Below are 21289 nucleotides of genomic sequence, written 5' to 3'. Positions count from 1 at the left end.
CCCATCAGAATTTTAGAAATTTAGTGTCTTTCACACAGAAACAGAATACAACAGTTTTCAGACTTAATCTCTACAAAACATTCATCCTCTCGGAATCAAAAACAGTTTTGCTATACAGGCAGATCACTGCACAATTTGAATAAGCTGATTCTGACCGCGTCTTGGCCAAAACACATATAGAAACCTATCCAATATCAAACAATATATAACATGGGTTTCACTGAATCTCAGATGTAAATTAAATGTACATTAAAAATAACCACAACTCATCCATCCTGGACCCTCAGCAACAATTAGATAAGTAATGATACTTATGTGATCATTCATTTATACTTGCTCATTCAGGGATTGTTTTTTTTTCCCTTTCACTTTTCAGTTGATTTTTACAAGAAGAAAATCCTTACACTCACTCACCTCTCAACACATTCAGAGGTTCTCATAGACATACACACAAGGTTCACACAGCCTGCCTATTTTGCACTTTGGAATTAACATAACTCTATATAAAAAAACTGCAGCAGTGTCCACTGACACTCTGAAAGCACTTAAGGCCAAACAACAAAAACCACGGCACTATACAAAATAGAGCTTCATATAATGTACTGCCAATCCAAAATGACCAAAACAACAACACTGCACAGAGTCTATCCCAGCTCTGTACTTCAAACTTACACAAGTACACAACCAATTAGTATATTGACAAATATTACAGATGACAATTATTATTTTATTACTCTATTATTCAACTCTCATTCGGACATAAACAGACAAAACACAAAACTCACTGGTGATGTAGGTTTTTTGAACCGTGTTCGCAGCCTTTATCCAGAGATATGGGGAGACCCAAAAGAGAGATTGCAAGTGCAAAACAAATTGTAAGAATAAAATTTCTCACCTTGCTGCAGCTGTGTTTTGCATGTCCAATCTCCCAGGAAACTCCCACATACGGATTCCGATTAGGCTGGTTACCACGGCCCCCGATCACGTGCCAAAACTGTTGTAGCTGTTTGCGTTCTGACCCAATGTCAGACATGCCGGATCACCAGTGAGGCCAAATCAGGAGGTTATGTCCTTCATTTACAAGCGCTTGGAGAAAAAAGGAAATCGCACACGTTCTGTGAGCAAAGTCACTTTTATCTGATGCAATGCAGCAAGAGGCAGTATTTTATACCATTTACAACAAATGTAACTCAATGTAATTCATGTAAGCTCCACTGTTACCCCAGGTCATGCTGACCTTTATTTCTCACGTACCCAGAACATGCTGTGGCTGACCATTGAGAACATATATGATAAGAAGTATAACATCCTTGAAGAGGATGAAGACTACTGCATCATGACTAAACATATTGTAGCAATTAAAGGCAAAAGACAATTAAAGGCAAAACATTAACCCTTCTATATCAATTTACCCTTCTATATCACCATCCTGTCAGCCAGGCCTCATCTGACCTGGGGAAGGGAATAAAAAACAGGCAAAGCTTTAAATAACATCTTGCTGGGGGATAAGGGTGCTAAGCCCTGGAAAGGGCTATGCATAACAATATATACTACAAAAAGGACCCACAGAACTTTTGTATTAAATTAATGTGCAGGTCCATAAATAAGCTCCGTTAAGTGAAATTAACTTAGTAGCGCGTGTGAAGTGTAGAGCAATGTAGCGGAAATCATATGTTCATTAGTCATAGTGTGCTGGCGCACAGTGTTTGTATGTGTTTGTTTATTCGCCACAAAGCGTATTTGTGCACCTGTGCATTAGTTTAACACTGAAGGTGCGCGGGCCCTATTTTTTTTCTTTTTTATAGTTGTCATTGTTATCCATTCTTTCTTTTTATTTTTAATTATATTAACAAAGTGTAGTTGATTACACTGTTTAATGTTATGGCCCCATCCTTATCCTGGTATGCAGGGCACCCATCTCGTCCTGGCATGAAAGCCTCCCATCTCGTCCTAGTATGCATGGCCCCATCCCTATTCTGGTATGATTGGCCCCCAACCCCGGTCCTGGTATGAATGCCCCATTCTTATAATTGGCCCCCACCCTCATCCTGGTATGTATGGCCCCATCAGAAAACATTACAAAAAAAAAAAAAATTACACTTATCTTCCTGGCGCTCCCTCGCAACGTCCTGCTCTGCTGCCAGCAGCTGCATTATGCTTGTAAGCAGCGCTTAGCAGGGACGTCATGTGCTGTTCACCAGCAGAGCACAACTGCCAGAATATTCACTGCTCTGCATCCCGGGATTGTGCGCACAGAGAGCAGTGAGTATTCATTGCTCTTCAGTAGAGCGCACAATGTCTGCCACAGGCTTCTTGCTGCTACTGGCAGTCACGTGTGCTGCTACTTAAGAGAAATGAATATTCACCTCTCTTCACGCTCAGAGAGGTGAATATTCTTTTCTCTTAAGTAGCGGCACACGTGACCGCCGGCAGCAGCAGGAAGCTGGCGGTTGACACTGCGTACTACTGAAGAGTAATGAATACTCACTGCTCTCTGCCACACAGTTCCGGCATGCAGAGCAGTGAGTATTCCAGCAGCTATGATCTGCTGGTGAGTAGCGCATGACATCCCTGCAGCATAAATCAGCTGCTGGCATTGCAACAAGATGCTGTGAGGGAGCACCGGGAAGGTAAGCATAATTTTTTTTTATGTTTTCTGATGGGGCCATGTATGCCAGGAAGCGATGGGCCCTGCATAACAGGAGAACGATGGGGCCATGCATATTTGGACAAGATGGGGCCCTGCAAACCAGGATAGGGATGGAGCCTTTAATGCTAGGGCTAGATGGGGGCCCTGCATACCAGGATAGGGATGGGCCATGCATACTAGGACAAGAAGGGGCCCTGCAAACCAGGAAAGGGATGGGACCTTGCATACTAGTATAGGGATGAGGGTGATCATACCTGCCAGGATAGGGATGAGGGGGACCATTCCTACCAGGATAGGGATGAGGAGGCCATGCACACCAGGATAGGGATGAGGGGGACCATTCCTTCCAGGATAGGGATGAGGGGGCCATGCACACCAGGATAGGGATGAGCAGACATGCATACCAGGGTAGCGATGGTGGGGCCATGTTTATCAGGATGGGGATGAGAGTACCATATAAACCAGGATAGGGGATATTAAGTACAGAATTGATCACGTTTTTTGCTTCAATTTTTTTTTCCTAATTTCTTCTTCTAACACTTTGATGCTTCTTACGGTCCGGTGCTACTTATAGTCTGAAAACTGTGGTAAACTATGCTTGTAGTGGGGTGAAACAAAAGAATTTTATAAAACAGCTTTTGTTGTGTCTGAAAAAATAATGACTATTTTGGACAAAACAGCTGAAACGCAGCCATGAGCTAACATTAAATGAGTGCATTAAAAAATTAATACACAAATGAAAACGTAAAAATGTAGGAAAGTTGAATTGATAGGGTGATGTTTATTTTAACACATATTACTAGTGTAATGAAACTATGCTTGGAGTGGGCAGAAACAAAAGGATTTCTTAATAAACAGGTATAAACTACATTACAAAAATAAATATACTGTACTAACATCCATACTCATACAATGATACTAAGGAATTAGGGCCGTGACAGCTTTTTTTCACCTTAAATTCTGCCAAAACTGGAAGCAGCATTTTTGCTGTTTTTGCAATTACTCATTGCTTTCTATGGGTCAAAATAACGCTGCAAAAACCTTGAAAGAATTGACATGTAACACGGCCATATTTACAATTTACTCAGGAAAAAGAAAACAAGTGTGTGTTGGGATTTCTGAAATTTCTTAGCTTTTGCTGGTACTGTAAAAAGCAAAAACGCAATGTGTAAACATAAACTTGCACAGGCTTAGGGAGCATAAAACATAATGGAAGGGCTTCATTCACTCGGCAAAAGCTATTATATCATAAAGATAGGTGTTGCGTTACAGATTTCTGCATCAAGATGCCTAACTGCATTGTGGTGTTTGTATCACAATAGATAATGCTGCATCTTTTCTTATATTTGTACTTGAACTGACAGAATTTTGCTGTGATAAACCTGAACACTACCTAATAGGCCTCATTCAGACATCTGTGTTGCACATACGTGTTCTACCTTTACTTTTCATGTATTTATCACATACCCATAATATTCTATGGGAGTGTTCACATCTGTATGGTTTTTCACGAGCCGTGTGTCCGTGCAAAACTCATGGAGACATGCCCATTTTTACCGACATCACGGATGAAAAGTATCAGTACAAGTCTATGGGTCTGTAAAAACATGTACGGCACATTAGTGGCATCAATGAGCTGTCCATGATTAACATTTCAAAGGATAGGAGAAGCTTATTATCTATTTATTCAGTTATTTTTTAATCCATACTGGAAAAACACTGATGACACCGGAATCAATTGTTTGTATATGTGAAGAACACTGACGTCTGAATGAGGCTTTACAGGGTGAAGGAATGAGAAGTGTTAACTCTACATTGGAGTCTATGCAATCTATATGATGTACCTGCCCTTCGAGAGGTGTCTTTAGAGATTCTGACATTCTAAAGTTTCTATCATGCTGTCACTAAATTGTTCTGTAGACTGCCCATAACAAGAGAACCTGTGTCAGAATATTTCCTTTGGGAGCTCCTTGTGTTCGTGTTTGTATGTGCTATTTTTTTCAGTAACTGATTAGATAATGTCTGTAGATTAATCCATTGTCGTTATCATGTCTGTCTCTGATGTTATTTCCTGTTAGGTGATGGAATCCAATGTGATGATATTGATGAATGTCTGACCGGCAATATCTGCTCACCTTATGCAACCTGCACTAACACTATAGGAAATTACACCTGTACTTGTAATAATGGATTCTGGGGTGAGTTCTGGAACAAAGATTCTGCCAAAAATGTTTACATTGGGCCCAATTCATCAAAGCTTTTAGACTTTTCACCTGCATCTTTGTCGCCATATAATGGCTGTGATATTCAGTCATCACCTGCCTCTAACATCTGCGTCTGAATCGGATCTCTACTCGCAGCTGTTAACCTGTTAATTGCCACTGTCAGTCTTTGACAGCGGCATCTACAGTGCACCAGCATGGGACGCGTCATTCCATGCACACAAAAATTCTCATTTGATGCAATGGGTTAGTTTCAATAAGTTGCAATGATGGCAGGGGGTGACTGTTCTCCTGTGAATGAAAAATGCAAAAAACATTGCTAGAATTGCAGCAAAAAAAAAAATAAAATAGCACGTGATCAACACGTCATATGAAGCCAAAAAATGGCACCAGTAAAAACTACAGCTTGGTCTACAAAAGATAAATCCTCACACATCTCTGTTTAATAGGAAATTAAAAAAAAAATTATGGGTTGCGGAAAATGGTGAACAAAAATATTATTTTTGCTTTGGTGAAAGCATTAAATCATAAAAAAACACTAAATATCTTTGGTATTCTCAGTATAGAATCAATCTACAGAAGAATGTGGATTTGTTAATTATACTAAACGGTGCATGATTTCTAAAAAAAATAAAAAAGCAGAATTACGGCTTTCTTGTCCATTCAACTCCCCAAAAAGTATAATAAAAATTGATCAAAAAATGATATGCACCCTATAGGATCAACAAAATAAAAATGTTGTTGTCATGATCCAGTCCGGAGTTTAGTCCTGTCTGTTCATTCTCTAAGTGGATCATGTCTAGGGTTAACTTTGCTCCGCCTCATTTTGGGCTCAGGTTTGCTATTTAGCTCCCAGGTATCCTGAGGGTGGTGTCAGCTATAGCTCTGTCTTTGGCGTGTGTACCTGACTCTGGAAGCTCTTGATTTGTCCTGTTGTGAACCCTGACTTGTCCTTTGTATGTTATCTCCCCCTGCCTGCCCTTTCCCAGTGTCTCTTTGTTTGTCTGTGGATCAGCTTGACTCCCTGTTACTGACCTCCTGGCTTGGCGTTTTGACTCTGTTTCAGCTTGTCCCTATTGTACCGTATTTTGCCCGTCCTGGTTTACTGATCCCTTGCTATGTCCTGACTATCCATTCTGTCTAATCATTTTGTACTGTAGTGCTATCTTGTGTTCTGACTTGGCTATCCTGACCTCTCTCTCACCACTAGGTGGCGTTTGTTCAGCTGCTGTGTGAGTGCAGTCTCGCTTCTCTACCAAGCTCCCCCTGGTGGAGGTTGCGCTGTACTGCACTGCAGCTGCATGACAGTTGTTATGCAAAAAGCAATTCCTTGAAAAGCTCCATTAGCAGAAAAATGCTAAACTCATGTTTACGAATATGGGGCTACAAAAACATGTCTTTTAGAAACATAATATATTTTGCATAAAAGTAATAAAACATAAATAATACAACATAAATTTGGTAATTCCATAATCATGATGAGTCACCAAATAAAGCTAATAATTTTGGGCAACAAATCAAAAGTGTAAAGTTTTAAATGTTGAGAAACAGGAGAATAGTTTTTTTTCTATTTTTTACCATAAAGAGTTAATAAAAGTTAGGTAACAGTTAAAAAAGTTATTTGTACATACCTCAAACCAGTGTTTTATGCTTTGCAATATTTAATTTGAGAAATCTATGTGTTAATATTTGATATCTTAATTTTTCAATAACTATTTAGACCATATACAGTGTGCAGAATACTGTGCATTCTTTTTTACACTTACCTGTAGTGTTAGATCCTCAGTAACTTGTGATATATTTTATAATAATCAGGTAACGGGACCCACTGTGAGGATATTGATGAATGTGAGACCAATAATACATGCTCACCTAATGCAACCTGCACTAACACAATAGGAAATTACACCTGTGCATGTAATGATGGATTCTCCGGTGAGTTCTGACTTGTCATTAATTTCTATACATACGCCATGTGTCACCACATTGTGATCATTGAAAACATGTGTTCCTATAATGCTATACATGATAAAAACATAAAGTACTTAGTTATTATTTTTGGAGTAAAAACTGCAAAAGCCCTCCTACCTCTCCATATGGCAAGCCAGGCATCATCTGATCTGGGGAAATGAAAGACAAACCAGGCATAGCTTTAATTAAAATCTTGCTGGGGGATAAGGGTGCTGAGCCCTGGAGGGACCCATGCACCACAATATATACTACAAAAAAAGGGCCCACAGACGTTTCATATTAAATTAATGTGCTGGTTCATGAATAAGCTACGTTAAGTAAAATTAACTAAGTAGTAGTGTTTGAAGTGTAGAATAATGCAGCGGAGATCATGTGTTCATTAGTTGCAGTGTGCTGGCAGACAGTGGGAGGATATGGCCGCTTACTCAAGACTGTAGGAGAACTGGACGTAGAGCGGAAACTTTATCCAGCACGGAACAATGGTTTTGTTACGTTTTATTAGATATTTTCTTGCTGTCTTTTTTAGTGATTTGCTTGCTCGTCAGTTCATACTCGGAAATCAATGTTTCCATTCAGTGATAGAAAGCAGAGGAAGACGAGCATGCAAGATGTTATGTAAACCTAAGGCCAGAATATAGACTGCTAAAAGCAAATGTAAAGCAATCATCCTATCAATCCACTGATCGACCAGCCTAGGCCCATTGTGTGGATGGAGATAGTAGATCCAGGGGAGTCATCACCACAGGGGGTCTCACATACAGCCCCATGTGATTGAATATGCTTTTTTTCTGTGAGCTAATGGAAAATATTTAAGGGGAAGGGAGAATAAAGGCACATGGGTTGAATCAGGCAGTTGTTGGAGTGACTTTGATGTTAGAGGATCTGAGCTGGTATGGATGTATGGACTATGGAATTTTTGGAGATTGTTTGTTGGCTGGAGGAGTATCCATGAGCTACGGTTATGATATCCATTTTCCGGAGGAACATAGGCTGTGACTGCACACTATAACGGCTGGAAATAGCAAAAGCTGTGGGCCAACCAAAAGTTGGGAGACAGTGGGTATCGCCTGGTACTGGACCAGTGGAACTACCAATCTCAGATTGGGAACTTGTGGACTGAGGACATTGGATGTTGGCCATCTACATGGATTTTTTTGCACAACCATGGATGTATGGAATAACAAATAGTTGCATCATTAACCTGCCTAGGTGATTTTTAAAACCCACATCCTCAGATCCTAAAACACAGTGTATGTATATGCTTGTTTATTCAGCACAAAATGTATTTGTGCACCAGTGCATTAATTTAATACTGAAGGTGTGCTGGCCCTATTTTTCTTTCTTTTTTCTAGTTGTCATTGTTATCTGTTCTTTCTTGTTGTTTTTCACTATATTAACAAAGTGTAGTTAATTAAACTGTTTAATGTACTAGGGATCCTGAAAATAAATATATACTATTTGTAATTTTGACAATCTGTATAAAACAAAAGTTAATTATATTTTTCAATATCTAATCATTATACGTCATTCACTACATTATGTTCTTTTCCTAGGTGATGGATATGACTGTGAGGCACTGACATCATGTAAGGATGATGGTGATTGTTCTCCTGATCCTGACGCAATGTGTAGTAAGTTACTACACATTGCGTCAGGAGAACAATCACCATCATACTTTCATGATGTCAGTGCCTCACAGTCATATCCATCACCTAGGAAAATAACATGTTCTTGTAGTTCTTGTTGTGTTCTTGTAGTAACATAACAGGAGGCCTCTTATGTACATGTAATGAGGGATACCAAGGTAATCACTTATCACTGTATCGTTTGAGTTACTTGTTTTATCATTAGTACAGACTGATAGACTTTGGCTGCAGTTTCTCCTGTAGAATTTATTATCGTCCATTGAGGCTTTGTGACCATATTGTAAGACAAGTGTGGATGAGCTCATAATCTCAGGCTTCATTAATAAGTCATCATTTCTGTGTTGTGATCAGGTAATGGGTCATATTGTGCTGATATTGATGAATGTGGGAGAGATCGCAACTGTTCTGCTGACGCCACCTGTAATAACACAGTGGGAAGTTATATCTGTACATGTAATGCTGGATACACAGGTAAGGACAATACATCAGTAACATGAGAAAGTAATGGAAGTCTTCTTGTTTAACCCCTTCCCGAAATGCGCCTTACTAGTTCTGCTTTGTGGGAACTGCGTTCCTGAAAACTACAGTACTAGTACGGTGGCACAATCGCGCGGTCTCACGCTGAATGCCGCGGCGATCGGATGCGGGTGTCAGCTGTACATGACACCTAACACCCCGTAACAATGCCCATGTTCGGTGCTAGCACTGAGCGTGGGCATTTAACCCCTCTGATGCCGCTGTCAGTAGTGACAGCTGCATAGACAACAATTGCGCAGGGAGGGGGGCTCCCTGAGCTCTCCCAACGGAACAACGTGATGTGATTGCATTGCTCCGGTTGACTCCATGGAGACCGCCAGCTCCTAAATGGCTGCAGAGTAGTGATGAGCGAATATACTTGTTACTCGAGATTTCCCGAGCACGCTCGGGTGTCCTCTGAGTATTTTTTAGTGCTCGGAGTTTTAGTTTTTAGCGCCACAGCTGAATGATTTACATCTGTTAGCCAGCATAAGTACATGTGGGAATTCACTAGCAACCAGGCAACCCCCACATGTACTTATGCTGGCTAAGAGATGTAAATCATTCAACTGCGGCGCTAAAAACTAAAACTCCAAGCACTAAAAAAATACTCGGAGGACACCCGAGCGTGCTCGGGAAATCTTGAGTAAAGAGTATATTCGCTCATCATCACTACTGCAGAGTCCTTCCGGGTCCTTCAGTTAGGTGGCTTGTCAGCGCCTGCTGAGAACAGGCACCGGCAAGTCTCCTACACTGCCTGTCAGATTGCTGATCTGACACAGTGCTACGCAAAGTGTCTGATCAGCGATCTGACTTTATATAGTAATGTCCCAACCTAGGACAATGTTATAAAGATAAAAAAAATTAGAAAGTGTAAAAATATTTAAAAAAATAAAAAATCAAATAAAAAAAAATTCTAATGAAACCATTTATTTATGAAAAAAAACCCAAAACAATAAAAGTACACATATTTTGTATCACCGCTTCCGTAACGATCTGATCTATAAAACTGTCCCACTAGTTAACCCCTTCAGTGAACACAGTAAAAAAAAAAATTGATGCAAAAAACAATGCTTTATCATCACACTGCCGATCAAAAAGTGCAATAAAACGTGATCAAAAAGACGGATGTAAATAAAAATGGTACCACTGAAAACGTCATCTTGTCCCGCAAAAAACAAGCTGCATTACAGCTCCATCAGCAGAAAAACAAAAAAGTTATAGCTCTCAGAATAAAGTGATGCAAAAATAATTATTTTTTCTACAAAATAGTTTTCATTGTCTAACAGCGCCAAAACATGAAAAAAGATATAAGTGAGGTATCGCTGTAATCATACTGACCCGAAGAATAAAGCTACCTTATCAATTTTACCACATGTGAAATGCTATTAAAAAATTATAAAAAAAAGCAATTCCTGAATTGCTGGTTTTTATTCATTCTGCCTACCAAAAATCAGAGCAAAAAGTGATCAAAAACTGTCATGTGCCTGAAAATATTACCAATAAAATGTCAACTCGTCCCGCACAAACAAGACCTCGCATGACTCCGTGGGCCAAAAAAAGGATAAATTATAGTTCTCAAAATGTGGTGATGCAAAAACTATTTTCTGCAATAAAAAGCATCATTTAGTGTGTGACAGCAGCCAAACATAAAAACCCGCTAGAAATAGTAAATCAAACCCCCCTTTATCACCCCCTTTGTTAGGGAAAAATGATAAAATAAAAAAAAGTATTTATTTCCATTTTCCCATTAAGGTTAGGGTTAAGGTTAGGGTTGGGGCTAAAGTTAGGGTTAGGGTTTGGATTAGGGTAAGGATTTGGATTACGTTTACAGTTGAGATTAGGATTAGGGATGGGATTAGGGTTAGGGGTGTGTCAGGGTTATGGTTATGTTAGTGTTGGGATTAGGGTTAGGGGTGTGGTTAGGTTTGGGATTAAGGTTAGGGGTGTGTTCGAGTTAGGGATGTGGTTAAGGTTATGGTTAGGGTTGGTATTAGGATTAAGGGTGTGCTGGGGTTAGTTTTGGAGTTAGAATTTGGAGTTTTCCACTGTTTAGGCACATCAGAGGCTCTCCAAACACGACATGGCGTCCGATCTCAATTCCATCCAATTCTATGTTGAAAAAGTAAAACGGTGCTCCTTCCCTTCCGAGCTCTGCCGTGCGCCCAAACATATAGGGTATCCACGTACTCAGGACAAATTGGAAAACAACTTTTGCAGTCCAATTTCTCCTGTTACCCTTGTGAATATAAAAATTTGGGAGCTAAAAAATCATTTTTATGGATAGAAAAATATTTTTTCTTTTCATGGCTCTGTTTTATAAACTTTAGTGAAACACTAAAGTTCAAAGTTCTCACAACACATCTAGATAAGTTGCTTGGGGGTCTAGTTTCCAAAATGGGGTCACTTGTGGGGGGTTTCTACTGTTTAGGTACATCAGAGGCTCTTCAAACGCAACGTGACACCCGCAGACCATTCCATCAAAGTCTGCATTCCAAAATGGCGCTCCTTCCCTTCCGAGCTTTGTCAGGCACCCAAACAGTGGTTCCCCCCCAAATATTGTGTATCAGCATACTCAGGATAAATTGCACAACGTTTGGAATCTAATCTCTCCAGATACCCTTGGGAAAATAAAAAATTGAGGGCTGAAATATCATTTTTGTGGAAGCAAAAAAGATTTTTTAATTTTCACAGCTCTGCATTATAAACTTTAGTGAAACAATTGGGGCTCAAAGTGCACACCACACATCTAGATAAGTTCCTTAGGGGGTCTAGTTTCCAACATGGTGTCACTTTTGGGGGGTTTCTACTGTGTAGTTACATCAAGGGCTCTCCAAATGTGACATGGCGTCTGATCTCAATTACAGCCAATTTTGCATTGAAAAGTCAAACGGTGCTCCTTCCCTTGCCATGCGTTCAAACAGTGGTTTACCACCACATATGAGGTATCAGCGTACTCAGGACAAATTGCACAACAACTTTTGTCATCCAATTTCTCCTGTTACCCTTGGTAAAATAAAACAAATTGGATCTGAAATAATCTTTTAGTGAAACAAAGTAAAATGTTCATTTTTTTTAAACATTTCAAAAATTCCTGTGAAGCACCTGAAGGGTTAAAAAATTCTTGTATGTGGTTTTGAGCACCTTCAGGGGTGAAGTTTTTATAAAGGTGTCAATTTTTGGTATTTTTCTATCATACAGACCCCTCAAAGCGACTTCAACTGTGATGTGGTCCCTAAAAAAAATGATGTTGTAAAAATGAGAAATCGCTGGTCAAATTTTAACCCTTATAACTCCCTAACAAAAAAAATGTGGTTCCAAAATCGTGCTGATGTAAAGCAGACATGTGGGAAATATTACTTATTAAGCATTTTGTGTAACATATCTGTGATTTAAGGGCATGAAAATTCAAAGTTGGACAAATGCAAAATTTTCTAAATTTTTGCCAAAGTTCTGTTTTTTTCACAAATAAATGCAAGTAATATTGAATAAATGTTATGGCTATCATGAAGTATAATATGTCATGAGAAAAACAATGTCAGAATCACCAGGATCCGTTGAAACATTCCAGATTTTTAACCTCAAAATGGGACAGTGGTTAGAATTGTTAAAATTGGCACGGTCATTAACGTGCAAACCACCCTTGGGGGTAAAGGGGTTAAGGGCACAAAAATTAAAAGTTTGAAAATTGCAAAATGTTCAAAATTTTTCCCAAATTTCCATTTTTTTCATAAATAAATGCAAGTCATATCAAATAAATTTTATCACTAACATGAAGAACAATATTTCACGAAAAATCATTCTCAAAATCACTGGCATACATTGAAGCTTTCCAGAGCTATAACGTCAGACAGTGGTTAGAATTGTAAAAATTGGCTTGGTCACTAAGGGGTTAATCAATACCTGAAAAACACTGATGACACAATGACCAAACACTGATGACACGGTATATGGTTTGTATATGTGAAGAACACTGGCATCTGAATGAAGCTTTACAGGGTGATGGAATGAGAAGTTTTAACTCCACATTGGAGTCTATGCAACCTATATGATGTACCTGCCCTTCGAGAGGTGTCTTTAGAGATTCTGGCATTCTGGCATTTCTGTCATGCTTTCACTAAATTGTTCTGTAGACTGCCCATAACAAGAGAACCAGTGTCAGAATATTTCCTTTGGGAGCTCCATGTGTTAATGTTTGTATATTCTATTTCTTTCAGTAACTGATTAGATAATGTCTGTAGATTAATTAATTGTCGTTATCATGTCTATCTCTGATGCTATTTCTTGTTAGGTGATGGAATCCAATGTGATGATATTGATGAATGTCTGACCGGCAATATCTGCTCACCTGATGCCACCTGCACTAACACGATAGGAAATTACACCTGTACTTGTAATAATGGATTCTGGGGTGAGTTCTGGAACAAGGATTCTGCCAAAAATGTTTACATTGGGCCCAATTCATCAAAACTTTTATGCAGTAAAACACTTTGAAAAGTTGCAAAATGTTATCACAACTCAAGACTAGAGTAAAATTTGCAGCAAGAAGCACGACATACATGTGATGCTCCTGATTAATGAAGAGTCCCCTTATTCTATTACCACATATGACGTACATCTATATCATATGCAGCATCTCTAATTTTCTTGAACCTGCATCTTTGTTGGCTGATAATGGTTGTGATATTCAGTCATCACCTGCTTCCAACATCTGTGTGCGGAATAGATCTCTACTCGCAGCTTTTAACCTGTTAAATACCACTGTCATTTTCAGGCAGTGGCATGTACCATGCACCAGCACGGGTTGCGCTATTCAAGGCATACAAAAGCACACTCGTGACGCAATGGTTGGGTGTCAATGGGTTTCCATGATGGCAGGGTGTGACTGTACTCCTGTGAATGCCAAATGCAAAAAACATTGCTAGAATTGCAGCAAAAAATAAAATAAAATAGCATGTGATCAAAAGGTCATATGTAGCCAAAAGATTGCACCAGTAAAAACTACTGCTTGATCTGCGAAAGATAAACCCTCACACTGTGACGCTAGTCATTTCTCACAGCCAAGCCTTGATTCAGAGTGGCCAAGAGTCCAAGGTCAGAAGCCAGGTGGTTACCTCATAAACAGAAGGAAAAGACAAAAGCGTAGACAGGTAATGTTCCGAGGTCAGAGTACAGGGAGGATAACGAATCAAAGCTGAAGGGGTCAAACAGGTGGATGGTCAGAACGAAGTCCAAGGTCAGGCAAGATATCAAATATTCAGAACTCAAGGCACAGGAAAGAAAAACCTTCACAAACTGAATGTACGTCTGGCTGAGTTCGCCACTGCTCCATTAAGAAGAATGGCCATTAACTGGAATAATGAGCACATGGACAGTTGATGCCTCACAGTCTCAGATTGGATAGTTCAGCTCTGAGAGCTCAACACGCCCCTGTACCAGATTGGACGGCTGAGCTGTCTGTAACTGCATCCCAGACACACTGAGGGGTGAAACCGTGATACACACATCTCTGTTCACAGGAAATTAAAAAAGTTATAGGTTGCAGAAAATGGTGACAAAAATATATTTTTTTATGTTTTTGTTTGCTTTGGTGAAAGTAGTAAACCATAAAAAATACCACTAAATATCTTTGGTATTCTCAGTATTGAATCAATCTACAGAAGAATGTGGATGTGTGAATTATACTAAATAGTGCATGGTGATTAAATCAATAAAAAATAGAATTACTGCTTTCTTGTCCATTAAACTCCCCTAAAAGTATAATAAGAATTGATCTAAAAATAATAATTTTGTTATGATAAAAGTAAGCTCTTGAAAAGCTCCATTAGCAGAAAAATGTTAAACTCATGTCTTTTGGAATATGGCGTACAAAAACAAATGACTTTTTAGAAATCTATATATAAAGCTGTCTGTATGTATGTATGTACGTATGTGTGTGTATGTATCATGCCATGCCCACTCCACATAGCCATACTATCTCCACACACAAAGCACCGTCCACATGGCCCACGTTGTTAGCACACACGGGTGGAGACACATTCAACTCAAAAGCTACCCTGCAAAACTCACAGTTTGTGATGTCCCAGCCGCTGCGAGCTGCAATCAGGGCCGCCGCCTTCAGAGTATCAGTGCGCGTCAGGCACAGGCCACATCTAGCTCCGTCATGTCTAGAATGGAGTTGCTCCTGTGAGGCATGATGTCAAGGGAAAGAGAGTAACCTCATGGATCACACCGCTGTGCTCATAACAGGAAGTTGCTGTGCATGTGTGAGGGGAAGAGAGGAGTGAGGGAAAAATGAGAGTAGTGAGGGAAAAATGAGAGGAGTGAGGGGAAAATGAAAAATTAGAGGAGTGATGGAAAATAGTGCAGTGAGGGGAAAGTAGTGGAATGAGGAGAAAATGAGAGGTGTAATGTGAAAATGAGAGGTGTGAGGTAAAAATGAAGAGGTGTGAGTGGAAAATGAGAGGAGTGAGGGGAAAATAATGGAGTGATTGGAAAATGACAGGTGTGAGATCAAAATGGCAGGTGTGAGGGGGGAAAGTGAGAGGAGTGAAAGTAAAAATGAGAGAAGTGAGGGGAAAATATGAGATGTGAGAGGGAAAATGAGAGATATGAGAGGGGAAATTAGAGGTGTGATGGGAAAATGAGAGAAGTGAGGTGCTGCTGCAGTATGACACTGTGTATAGAGAGAAGTGAGGCACTGCAGGTGGAGGCTGTGTATAAGGCCACATTCACATGTTAAGTATTTGGTCAGTATGTTACCTCAGTATTTATAAGCCAAAACGGCGAGCGGGAGAAAAATACAGAAGTGGTGACATGTTTCTTATATACTTTTCCTCTGATTGTTTTACTCCACAGTTAGTTAATATGCCCAGGCAACACCGGGCTCTTCAGCTAGTAGAATATATTTTGCATAAAAGTAATAAAACATAAATAAAACATAAATTTAGTAATGCCTTCGTCTTGATGAGTCACCAGATAAAGGTAATACATTTTTGCAGCAAATCAAAAGTGTAAAGTTTAAAATGTCGATAAACAGGTTGTTTTTTTTCTATTTCTTACCATAAAAAGTTAATAAAAGTTAAGTAACAGTTAATAAAAGTTAGTTGTACATACCTCAACCCAGGGTTTTATGCTTTGTAATATTTCATTAGGGAAATTAATATGTTAACATTTGATATCTTAATTTTTCAGTAACTACTTAGAACATATACAGTGTGCAGAATACTGTGCATTCTTTATTACATTTACCTCTAGTGTTATATCCTCAGTAACTTGTGATATATGTTATAATAATCAGGTAACGGGACCCACTGTGAGGATATTGATGAATGTGAGACCAATAATATCTGCTCACTTGATGCAACTTGCACTAACACAATAGGAAATTACACCTGTGCCTGTAATGATGGATTCTCCGGTGAGTTCTGACGTGATTAATTTCCATACATACGCCATGTGTCACCACTCAGCGATCATTGAAAACATGAACTTCGCTAATGCTATACATGTTAAAAACATCAAGTACTTAGTTATTATTTTTGGAGTAAAAACTGCAAAAGCCATCCTACTTTTAGATGTGGCAAACCAGGCATCATCTGACCTAGGGAAGTGAAAAAAAAACCAGGCATAGGTTTAACCCCTTCCCGACATGTGACGGAATAGTACGTCACATGTCGGGACCCCCGCTTTGATGTGCGCTCCGGCGGTGAGCGCACATCAAAGTCGCGACATGTCAGCTGTTTTTTACAGCTGACATGTGCGCGCAATAGCGGCGGGTGAAACCGCGATCACCCGCCGCTATTAACTAGTTAAATGCCGCTGTCAAACGCAGACAGCGGCATTTAACTACCGCATCCGGCCGTGCGGCCGGATATGAGCGCATCGCCGACCCCCGTCACATGATCGGGGGTCGGCGATGCTCCTCCATTGTAACCATAGAGGTCCTTGAGACCTTTATGGTTACTGATTGCCGGTGGCTGTGAGCGCCCCCCTGTGGTCGGCGCTCACAGCACACCTGCATTTTAGCTACATAACAGCGATCTGATGATCGCTGTTATGTAGCAGAGCCGATCGGGCTGTGCCTGCTTCTAGCCTCCCATGGAGGCTATAGAAGCATGGCAAAAGTAAAAAAAAAAAGTTTTTAAAAATGTGAAAAAAATAAAAAAAATATAAAAGTTTAAATCACCCCCCTTTCGCCCCAATCAAAATAAATCAATAAAAATACCCCCAACCTACACATATTTGGTATCGCCGCGTTCAGAATCGCCCGATCTATCAATAAAAAAAAGCATTAACCTGATCACTAAACGGCGTAATGAGAAAAAAAATCGGAACGCCAGATTTACTTTTTTGGGTCGCCACGACATTGCATTAAAATGCAATAACGGGCGATCAAAAGAACGTATCTGCACCAAAATGCTATCATTAAAAATGCCAGCTCGGCTCGCAAAAAATAAGCCCTCACGTGACCCCAGATCACGAAAAATGGAGACGCTACGAGTATCGGAAAATGTCGCAATTTTGTTTTGTTTTGTTTTTTGCAAAGTTTGGAATTTTTTTTCACCACTTAGGTGAAAAATAACCTAGTCATGTTAGGTGTCTATGAACTCGTACTGACCTGGAGAATCATAATGGCAGGTCAGTTTTAGCATTTAGTGAACCTAGCAAAATAGGCAAGCAAAAAACAAGTGTGGGATTGCACTTTTTTTGCAATTTCACTGCACTTGGAATTTTTTTCCCGTTTTCTAGTACACGACATGGTAAAACCAATGATGTCGTTCAAAAGCACAACTCGTCCCGCAAAAAATAAGCCCTCACATGGCCAAATTGACGGAAAAATAAAAAAGTTATGGCTCTGGGAAGGAGGGGAGCGAAAAACGAAAACGGAAAAACGGAAAAAGCTCCGGGGGTGAAGGGGTTAAATAACATCTTGCTGGGGGATAAGGGTGCTAAGCCCGGGAAAGGGCCATGAATAACAATATATACTACAAAAATGACTCACAGAACTTTTGTAATAAATTAATGTGCAGGTTCATAAATAAGCTACTTTAAGTGAAATAAATAAGTAGTAGTGTGTGAAATGTAGAGCAATGTAGGGGAGATCATGTGTTCATTAGTCATAATGTGCTGGCGCACAGTGTATGTATATGTTTGTTTATTCGCCACAAAGCGTATTTGTGCACCTGTGCATTAATTTAATACTAAAGGTGTACGGGCTCTATATTTTTTCTTTTTTGTAGTTGTCATTGTTATCCATTCCTTCTTTTTGTTTTTTATTATATTAACAAAGTGTAGTTGATTACACTGTTTGCCCCATCCTTATCCTGGTATGCAGGGCACCCATCTCGTCCTGGTATGAAGGGCTCCCATCTCGTCCTAGTATGCATGGCCCCATCCCTATTCTGGTATGATTGGCCCCCAATCCCGGTCCTGGTATGAATGTCCCATCCTTATAATTGGCCCACACCCCCATCCTGGTATGCATGGCCCCATCAGAAAACATTACAAAAAAAAAAAAACATTACACTTATCTTCCTGGCGCTCCCTCGCAACGTCCTGCTCTGCTGCCAGCAGCTGCATTATGCTTGTAAGCAGCGCTTAGCAGGGATGTCATGTGCTGTTCACCAGCAGAGCACAACTGCCAGAATATTCACTGCTCTGCATGCCGGGATTGTGCGCACAGAGAGCAGTGAGTATTCATTGCTCTTCAGTAGCGCGCACAATGTCTGTCACAGGCTTCCTGCTGCTACCAGCAGTCACGTGTGCTGCTACTTAAGAGAAATGAATATTCACCTCTCTTCACACTCAGAGAGGTGAATAGTCATTTTTCTTAAGTAGCGGCACACGTGACCGCCGGCAGCAGCAGGAAGCTGGCGGTTGACACTGTGCACTATGAAGAGTAATGAATACTCACTGCTTTCGGTGCACACAGTCCCGGCGTGCAGAGCAGTGAGTATTCCAGCAGCTATGCCCTGCTTGTGAGCAGCGTGTGATGTCCCTGCAGCATAAATCAGCTTATGGCATTGCAACAAGATGCTGCGAGGGAGCACCGGGAAGGTAAGAGTAATTTTTTAAAATGTTTTCAGATTGGACCATGTATGCCAGGAAGCGATGGGCCCTGCATAACAGGAGAAGGATGGGGCAATGCATATTAGGACAAGATGGGGGCCCTGCATACCAGGATAGGGATGGAGCCTTTAATGCTAGGATGAGATGGGGACCTGCATACCAGGGTAGGGATGGGCCATGCATACTAGGATAAGATGGGGCCCTGCATACCAGAAATGGATGGGACGTTGTATACTAGTATAGGGATGAGGAGGACCATTCCTACCAGGATAGGGATGAGTGGGACCATTCCTACCAGGATAGGGATGAGGGGGCCATGCACACCAGGATAGGGATGAGGGGGCCATGCACACTAGGATAGGGATGAGCGGACATGCATACCAGGGTAGGGATGGTGGAGCCATGTTTATCAGGGTGGTGATGAGAAGATCATATAAACCAGGATAGGGGATATTAAGTACAGAATTGATCAAGTTTTTTGCTTCAATTTTTTTTCCTAATTTCCTCTAAAACCTCGATGCGTCTTATGGTCCGGTGCTTCTTATGGTCTGAAAAATGTGGTAAACTATGCTTGTAGTGGAGTGAAACAAAATAATTTTATAAAACAGCTTTTGTTGTGTCTGAAAAAAATAATTACTATTTTGGACAAAACAGCTGAAACTCAGCTGTGAACTAACATTAAATAAGTGCATTAAAAAATAAATACACAAATAAAAATGTAAAGAAAGTAGGGAAGTTGAATTGATAGGATAATGTTTATTTTAACACATATTACTAATGTAATGAAACTATGCTTGGAGTGGGCAGAAACAAAAAGATTGCTTAAGAAACAAGTATAAACTATATTACAAAAATAAATATACTGTACTAACATCCATACTCATGCAATGATACTAAGGAATTAGAGCCGTGACTGCTTTTTTTCACCTTAAATTCTGTCAAAACTGGTAGCAGCATTTTTGCAGTTTGTGCAATTACTGTTATTGTTGGCTGAACGCACAGAGTATAAATATATGTAATAATAGGTGCCCTGCACTTGCTCGACAATCTGTACCTCATTTCTTGCTGTGGTCCATTTATTCAGCGTTCTTGTGTTCAAGCGCTGGCACACAGGAACGCTGAATACACTGACCATAAAGAGAAGGAAAAGGTACAGACTGTTGAGGAGAGCAGGGCGCATGCGTGGGATTCTGGAGCCACAACTTCATGGGAGGTGGTGATAGTATAATGAAGAGACAGGGATTTCGGGATTTCTCCTAGGCACCCAGGCCCCGCAGCCTGGAAAATATCATGGCTGAAAAGTGTCCAAGGGATGACAGATTCTCTTTAATGCAACCAGCAGTAATACAATAGGAAGTTTCACCTGTAATTGTAATCATGGATGTATAGATAAGCAAATTATTTTCTCACTTTATATTAACTCCTTGGTGTGATAGATATGACCACGCTCTTCTTAATATGAGTGAGGGCCTTCAGTAGCCTTCCCTGTAGTCTGACCATAACAATATCTTGTGTCAGATACTTTACTGTTATATTTCATTTGGGAACTTGATGAGTTCATGTTTCCATGCTTCTATTTTTCAAAAACTGATTAAATAATGTATGCAGATTAATACGTTTTCATTATCACATCTACCTCTATTGTTATATCCAGTGTTAATTGCGAAATGTTTTATGTAAATTAGGTAACGGGACTCACTGTGAGGATGTTAATGAATGTGAGACCGGCGATGTCTGCTCCCCTTATGCAACCTGCACTAACACTGAAGGGAGTTACATTTGTATTTGTAATGATAGATTCACAGGTAAGTGAATAAATTCTTTTTAGCACATCAATAACATTTACTTCAGTCTCATATTAGTTCCAATATGACTTTATTTCAGTGCCATTCAAGATGAATTAATAATTTCTTAATTAATATTCAGTCTCCTTCACATGGCTGTGGTTAATCTGCACAGCTCGGCACAGTCACACTTTACAGATGAGCCCCTGTGCAAATAATGCAGGGACCATCGATATAACAGACTCAACTTTGCTTTCCCCATTAGTCACAGCAGGGCCGCTCCTCTCCCCTCACATCCCACATCTTCTGCTGAGAGGCAATATGAGCAGATTAGTGAGCACTCCGGTAGGTAGCTATCTGCATCTGCCTCCGTTTAGAAAGATTAATGGAGGTTTATCCCTGTGGTAGTGGTTACATAACTCCCACTGA

At 40.1% G+C, this 21289-nt stretch overlaps 1 protein-coding gene across 1 annotated transcript in view; it reads left to right on the top strand.

Moving 5' to 3' along the window:
- Window positions 1-1261: 1261 nt before the first annotated feature.
- Window positions 1262-21289, top strand: part of LOC143803979 (uncharacterized) — a 41959-nt gene continuing 21931 nt past the window's right edge. The window contains exons 1-7 of the mRNA XM_077281731.1: window positions 1262-1364; window positions 4729-4848; window positions 6688-6807; window positions 8841-8960; window positions 13297-13416; window positions 16306-16425; window positions 20762-20881. Coding sequence (XP_077137846.1) covers window positions 1262-1364; window positions 4729-4848; window positions 6688-6807; window positions 8841-8960; window positions 13297-13416; window positions 16306-16425; window positions 20762-20881 — 823 coding nt within the window. The remainder of the gene's footprint in view (window positions 1365-4728; window positions 4849-6687; window positions 6808-8840; window positions 8961-13296; window positions 13417-16305; window positions 16426-20761; window positions 20882-21289) is intronic.

The sequence above is a fragment of the Ranitomeya variabilis genome, chromosome 2, assembly GCF_051348905.1.
Source record: "Ranitomeya variabilis isolate aRanVar5 chromosome 2, aRanVar5.hap1, whole genome shotgun sequence".
In the NCBI taxonomy this organism is placed as follows: domain Eukaryota; kingdom Metazoa; phylum Chordata; class Amphibia; order Anura; family Dendrobatidae; genus Ranitomeya; species Ranitomeya variabilis.
This window is presented reverse-complemented; position numbering and strand designations above follow the sequence as displayed.